The following is a 7,990-nucleotide window of genomic DNA, read 5'->3' on the forward strand; positions in this document are numbered from 1 at the left end:
TGAGATCAACAGCTATGAATAGGTTATGTGAGTACACATGATATACTAACATTTTTGGTTAAATATATTATTCAAGAAATATCCTTTAGTTTGAAGATCGTTCCCAAAATTTAAGTGTGTGTAACAGGGATTTACAGACAAGTTGTGGTGGAATTTATGACTTTTTTCGTTTAAAAATATATTTTAAAGTTGCCTCACCAAGGCCCAGCGTATAGATTCATGAATTTTAATAAATTTTACCAAATTTGCTTTTCAGAAGGTAGGTCGATTGAATTAGACCTAACATAGGTGTAATGAGAGAAAATCGACAGAACATTGTACTGATGCTGTAATCACCTAAGTGCTCAAGATTAATTATTGATAAACAACAGTGAATATTTGTACGGATGTTGTAATTCACCTAAAGTGCTCGAGATAAATTATTGATATACAAAAGTAAATCACAAGGTAAAAATCAAGTAATTTTCACGTGCTAATTGACTCGTATGGTGGCTGTTTTGCAAACATGCTCGTACACTAAATTTAGTCACAACTCAGAAACGAGTGAGGAAGACCGATGACCAGTGACCGGCCACTAATGAGTTTAATTTTTGTGCGTTGGCGATGTATATTGTTAAATGCTTATATTTCAATCTAAAAATAGTAGATAACTTATTATCGCAGTTAAATTGTCGTGTAAAAATTCTTTATTCTTTCTGTTAATATATAAGTTAAATCCTTTTCAAAATATAAAAAGAGAGAATGATCGGGGTATTAGCCTATATCCTAACTTATTATTTAGACAATATTGCCTTATTAGTATATTACAAAAAGAATAACGCATTCATATATTTGCTTATGATGAGAAACTTTTAAACAACCATACAAATGTTATGACATATTTAAGATAACATATTTCAAAAATTTTATAGTCACAAATATATTATGGTATACTACTTTGTTTCACTTTATGTGAACCTATTTTTTTTTGGTCCGTTCCAAAAAGAATGACCCCTTTCTAAATTTGGAAATAATTTTGCTTAAACTTACAATTTTACCCTTAATCAGAAGTTTTTTTATAACCACACAAATACTCTGGCCCCCTTTTTGAATTGTTTAGGACCACAAATTCTAAAAGTCTTCATTTTTTCTTAAACTCCGTGCCCAATCAAATATGTTTACGTACCTTGGAACGAAGAGAGTATTATACTTATTATATTAAAACTTTCAAAAGTATGTTTTTTTTAATTAAATTTTATTTTATGTTAGATCAAACTATACAACAAAGTGAAACAGATGGAGTATATACTAATATTATATCAACGCAATAGGACTAATTAAAAATGTGTTTTTTGCAGAATTAGATCCTCTCTTAGATTGTTCAATTTAAAAGTATTATTCTACTTAGCGACAGTTAACATCAGTTGAATAAAGAAAGTTTGGTGCTAATGCACTGCGCACTTGAGCTTTTCTCCTTTTAGTCTATAAATAGAGACTTGAAAGAGGTCTGTTTTAAGAAACAAAATAACGATGACTAAATTGATTCTCTTCCCGAGACCTAATTTCTTTCTTATCTGCTTTCTCGTTTTCATAAGTGCTCAAGCAAAAAAATTGCTAGGTACTAATCTTTTTTTTTTCCTAGTTACTTCGTTGTTTATACAACAATATCCTTGCCAAAACACTTCGTATTTAACACCAATGGAAACTGCGCAGTTCTACTCCTTTTTTTTTTACTTCACATTAGTATCATTTCTTTACTTAATCCACATGAAGATATTAATATAACAATACTGAAATCATGCTACTCTATATTTTTATTTACAGTATTATATTTCTTTTGTGTCGCGGTGGCCTGTCTTCTCGTTCTTTTCCTCAGTTTCCTATTTCCTGGGTGTTTGAAACATAGGAGTATTTTTTATATTTAGAAACGTGGTAAATAAAGCCTATTCAAGCTATCTGGAGGAGATGATGTAATATTGCTGCCTCCTATTTGTAGTTATCCTTATTAGGGACAGATAGAATTTTAAATTTTAGAATTGTTGGGTTCAGACTAGTTGTTATTTTTACACATGCATACATAATTTAAGCCAAAAGTAGAGATTGTTTTTTCTTTTTCTTTTTTGGATTAACAAAAGCAGAGATTGGTTTATTAACCCTTTGACCCTCTAACCATCTATGGTGTTGACTGCCGCGGGAAAATCAGGAATTTACGTAGTTAAGAGTGTCCAAGAAATAGTATATATTTGTTCTATATACGCAGTATATTCTGGTGGCGGCGTTTCTGGAGTTGACTGTTGAGTAATTAACCCCATAATTTATGAATCTTGTTTTATTTCCTTGTGCATGCACATAATTGACAAGAGTGGGTTGAGTGAGCACCCTCCGTTATGAGTTCGAGTCACCCCAAGAGCAAGGTGGGAAATTCTTGGAGGGAGGGAGTCACGGGTCTATCGAAAACAATCTCTCTACCCAGGGTAGGAGTAAGGTCTGCGTAAACAGTACCTTCCCCAGACTCTAATAGTGAGATTATACTGGGTTGTTGTTGCATGCACATAATTCATTGGGTTGTCTAGTTATAAGCAAATCACGTAGACTAACTTTATTTTTGGTGGTGCTACAGAAAAACAACATGAGCAGAAGGTGGTAAAATCTGGTTATGGAAGGCCATTTCCACCACCTCCAACCCCAGAATCAGCTTCACCAAGTAACCAAGAGAGACTTGGGAGGCGCGCTCATCTTCCACCTCCTGCGCCCAAACATGATCCAAAAATCGATCAAGTCATAAGCAGCAGGCATGGTAGGGAACGCAGTGAGCTCTTGATTACAATTACAAGCAATGTTATTAGTGATAATGAGCTGCTAATTTTGCTTCCGAGTAGTACTTCATCAGACAACCAAGAAAGATTTGGGAAGACCGGTCTATCACCACCAGCTCCAAAGCCAACTGATGAACAGGGTCAGATAATTGTCACTTCCTCTAATTGTCAAGATCATGATCACATGAATATTAGTAACAACTATGGAAGAGAGGAAAAAATAGTATCACCTCCAACTCCAAAGCCAGCTGATGAACAGGGTCAGATAATTGTCACTTCCTCTACTACTACTAATGATAATCAGAATAGTAACTATATGGGAAAAGTAGAACAAAAACCAACACCTCCCTCACCCCACCATAATGAACCCATCGGTCAACTAGGCCGAGGACTTAAACCTCACAAATATCCAATTTCTTCCTTACCTCTTCAGGCTTCCTATTGATTAGGCTTCTATAGCTCTACGTCGGAACTTTATGTTAAGTGGCCCTACTAAGTAGTAGTATTTGGTTTAGTACTTCTTAATATAGCCTGCTTTTAGTTCAGCTATATATATATATATTGTAAAATATGATGATGCAGTGAGTTAGCTAGCTATATAGGCTTGTCAGTTAATGTAACTTAGTGTTATTCTATCCTGCAGGCTGCGTGCATGCTTTATATATATAGTCAGTCTTGTATAATATAACTCTGTACGTAGTAAATGAATTTGATGAGTGATGGTTTTCAATGCATTTGTTACCAATCCATTGTCAAACGAAATATCTATTATCATTAATTATAATCTCGGGCGGATTTAGGGGCAGAAGAGTGTTCACTCGAATCTCATTCGCCGAAAAATTATATTGTATATAAAATGTAAAATTTATTTTTTACCTTTATATATTATGTTTTAAATCTCCTTGACACAACCAAAAAATATAACTTAGTGGTCAGGGGTTCAAAACCTTTGTAAGGTTATTGGTTCTATTTCCACTAGTTATAACTCTTCTAACTTTTTTCTTTTTTAACCCCTTTGGCGTAATCCTATCTCCCCCGGATTATAATGACATGCATTTTGACGCGCCCCAGATGCCTACACTAACCCAATAGTAACATGATACGTGTTTTCACCGTTGCTATTGTTAACCCTTAATTATATATAACACATTAATTCTCACTTTGATTCAGTATAGTTTGGTGCAACAATAATGATATTCAGAACATTGAGCAAAATGATTCCACTAATCTTTATGATCACCTTTTTACAAGTTGGAGTCGATTCTTTTTTTGTAATGGGTCCCTTGTGTCGAGAATGATGATCATAGATAGCTCAGTCCAAGAGAATCTAAAAGGAAAAAGAACGAAAACGTTTAATCTTAGGTTGTTCAGGGGAAAATGCATAATTATATAGATAGTGTTTACATGGCCTCCTTTTGTATACGATGTTATCACTTACTCACAAATAATTAATATGCAGTTTTGCTTTGATTTTATCGTTGAATTATGATAAGCTATTTATAAATTACGGCAAATGGCCAAATAATGGTTTAAAAATATCACTCGTTATACTATTGAGTTATTTATACCCCTGCAGTCATACTTTGGGTTCAAATATACCTCTAATTTAAATGGAGGGACACATGTCATCGTCCTATTGGTCAATTTTAAATATCTCATAATTAATTAAAAAGACTCATTATCCATACCCGAAAAATAATTTTTTTTTGTAAAAACTGGAAAAAACTAAAAATAATTTTTACTAAAAACGTAAAAAAATAAAAATATTTTTTTTTCAGTTTTTACAAAAACACTACTTTAAAAAAACTGAAAAATATTTTCTAAAATAATACTTTTGTAAAAACTGGAAAAAAAATTGAAAAGTAATTTTCTAAAGCAATAAAAAACTGAAAAAACTGAAATATTTTTAACTAAAAACTGAAAAAAAATATATTTGTTTTTTCAGTTTTTACAAAAACATTGCTTTAGAAAATTGATTTTCAGCTCTTTTTTTCAGTTTTTACAAAAATATTGTTTTAGAAAAATATTTTTCAGCTTTTTTTTTAAAGCAGTTTTTTTGTAAAAAGTGGAAAAACAATAATTTCATTTTTTCAGTTTTTAGAAAAAAAAATCAGTTTTTTCCAGTTTTTACAAAAATATTACTTTAGAAAATTGATTTTCAGCTCTTTGTTTTTTTCAGTTTTTACAAAAACGATATTTTAGAAAATATTTTTCAGTTTTTTCTAAAGCAGTTTTTTTGTAAAAACTGAAAAAAAAAATATTTTCGTTTTTTTTCAATTTTTAGTAAAAATATTTTTTAGTTTTTTCCAGTTTTTACAAAAAAAAAATTATATTTTGGGTATGGATAATAAGTCTTTTTAATTAATTAGCAGATATTTAGAATTGACCAACATGACGATGACATGTGTCCTTCCGTTTAAACGAGGGTATATTTGAACCCAAAATATGACTGCAGGGGTATAGATAACTCAATAGTATAATGAGAGGTATTCTTAGAAAATTTTCGAAAGTAGAGAAATATATTTGGCTCATTAGCGTATAAATTAATTTGATATGAAAATACTGAGTGCCGATAAATGTTTTTCGTTTTCGAAGGAGCTTTGTGCTTGACTGTCCCACGGATGTTTTGGGTTTAAGGCACAATTGGTGGTGGACAGGTACTTCTTACGAAAGGGATTAAAGGCATGAATGTGTGCTACTTCAAAGTTAACTCTGAAATTAATGAGCCACAGAATATACTAGTAAAGATACTAGAATATTCTATTAGATTTCAAGTAGTTGATTGTTGGGCTCAATCAACATAAACATATTTTTAATATGATAATATTATTCGTCTTGAGTTAAATATATACGGTTTTTTTCCAAAAAACAAGTCTCACACTATTAAAAGATCCATATACAATCTCCCTCGCGAACTACGTTCCACATGGCTCATCACCACAATCCACGGGTCAATTTTCGAGATTCACTGTGTGTACCACCCACACCGTCAGAGTTTTATGGCAATTGACAATCGAAGCCATCAACTAGCTTCTTCTTGTGTGCACGTCTCCAAGCTAGTAAGAGTAAACAAATTGAGCCCCGCATCATCATTCTGTCATCGCCATACTCGTCCTGCCGAACCTGGGTTATGATATTAGTGTCACACCTCCTTTTTTCTTAGGCATAAGGAGTTTTTCCAATTTAAGTGACATTATTCGAAATGAGATTATTTATTTAATCAGAGTCGTCACTTGGATAATTATTATGGTGTCCCAAATCACCGATTTATTTTAAAATCCCAAATCGAGGAGATTGACTCTATTTATGGTCCGCGAATGCAGAAGACCGGGTAAGGAATTCTGTTAACCCGAGAGAAGGTGTGAGGCTCCCGAATTCCGTGATTTTAGCACAGTCGCTTAACAATTAATACTTGACATAATTATCTCACTTATTACATATTTTAAACCTATTGTGCATTTTACCTTTGACCACTTTTAATTATTTGCTTAACCGCTTTTAGTATTTATGAAATTTATTTGAACAAGTTACGATGTCATACACTTGTCGTTTTGGTACACATTGCAAACTGCGTCACGTGAAATGCACCCGCGATTTACAACATGTTTATTTTTATTATTGTTTGAAGTTATGGTCAAGTCGCGTGAAACGCGCACTTGAATTGGGGTTTACGTATCATAACTATGCCACGGGAACCGTACCCATAGTCACGATGTTTTATTATTAATCGCGCCTAAAACAAGCTACGATGTTCGAATATTATTCAATTACTAATTTTGAGATTATTGTAAGGTCATGAGGTATGTATATTGTTGTGGAAGAAATTAAGTAAATTAATTATGGAAAGGTTGGCTAGCTTGTGAATGTTTATTTGTTTTTGGTCATGGGCAACAATTAGCCCATAAATACGCCGTGGAAGTCCAATTAAAGTCTTACACCAATCATGACCCAATCTAATCTCTTATAATTTTACTGCTAACCAATATTTGAAACTAATCTAAATTTATTGTAGGAATAGATAGATACGGACATAACCAATTTAGTCACTAAGATAGAAGATCAAAATGAAACTAAAGCATGCTAAAATGGAAAGCCATTACTTTATTGAATAAACAAGAAAAGTAACAAATTAATACATATTCATCAATAAGATTAACCATATGAACTACAAAAAAGGACAATAAATTAATCTTAACAAATACTCAACATGAGAACAAATTAATCTTAGCACACTCAGATGCAAACTCGACTATATTATACTCAAAGTTAAATTAAAAGAGAGAGACCTAGAACATTAATGAGAAAATAAAATAGAAAGAGAAATGAACCTTTGTATTGATGATTGTGGATTTAAATTATAATCACTAAATGATCGGATAGCTCTCAACTGGACCCTTCGGACCGCGGAAAACGCGAGCGAAAAATCTCAACTTGCAACTTCAATCGACCTTGCAAAATCGACGATTTAGTGGCTATTTTTGTAGCTTTCTTTGGGGGGAGGGGGGGAGAGGGGGTTAATGATGGCTCAAAAGTGGTCAAGGGCTGGTGAAGCTGCTAGTTTATTTGAAAGAAATACGAATAAAGAATGACACGAATAGAATTTTGCTTAGCGTAGAAAAAGCAAAAATATTTCTCTCCAAATCCCTCCCCTCTCTTTTTTCCTTTCTCTCCCCTTTTTTTCTCCTCACATTTCTCATCTATTTATAGAAAAGTTTTCGAAATTGTTCGGTTTTTTTTATATTATTTTTTTATTATTTTTAATAAAAAATATTTCCACTTCCCATTTTTCTTCTGTTTTGTTTTAAAAATAATTTCTCACTTTCCTTTACTTTTATTTTTAATTTCTCACTTTTTTATATTTAAATTTCCACTTTTTTTATATTTCTTTTTTTATTTTCCACTTATTTTACTTTTTGTTTAATTTCCATTTTCTTTTACTTTTAAAAAAAAATATTTCAGCTACATTTACTTTTATTTTTTTAATTCCAACTCTTTTACTTTTTATTTTTTTAAATTTCCACATTCTTTTATTTTTATTTTTTTAATTTTCCACTTTCTTTTACTTTTTTATTAAACAATTTCTACCTACTTTTACTTTTACTTTTTAATTCTATATTTCTACTTTTCCTATTTTTTTAATTCCCATCCAAAATTTTTTAAAAAACTATTTAATTTTTTTTGGTTTTTTAATTCAT

At 31.6% G+C, this 7,990-nt stretch overlaps 1 protein-coding gene across 1 annotated transcript; it reads left to right on the forward strand.

Moving 5' to 3' along the window:
• The first annotated feature begins 1,440 nt into the window (after window positions 1–1,440).
• Window positions 1,441–3,529, forward strand: LOC104098978 (hydroxyproline-rich systemin-like). The gene is made up of 2 exons (XM_009605833.4): window positions 1,441–1,597; window positions 2,600–3,529. Exons 1-2 carry the CDS (start codon window positions 1,510–1,512, stop codon window positions 3,238–3,240), a joined length of 729 nt encoding a protein of 242 aa, XP_009604128.1. The 5' UTR covers window positions 1,441–1,509; the 3' UTR covers window positions 3,241–3,529.
• The last annotated feature ends 4,461 nt before the right edge of the window (window positions 3,530–7,990 follow it).

The sequence above is a fragment of the Nicotiana tomentosiformis genome, chromosome 6 (genome assembly GCF_000390325.3).
Source record: "Nicotiana tomentosiformis chromosome 6, ASM39032v3, whole genome shotgun sequence".
NCBI classification, from domain to species: domain Eukaryota; kingdom Viridiplantae; phylum Streptophyta; class Magnoliopsida; order Solanales; family Solanaceae; genus Nicotiana; species Nicotiana tomentosiformis.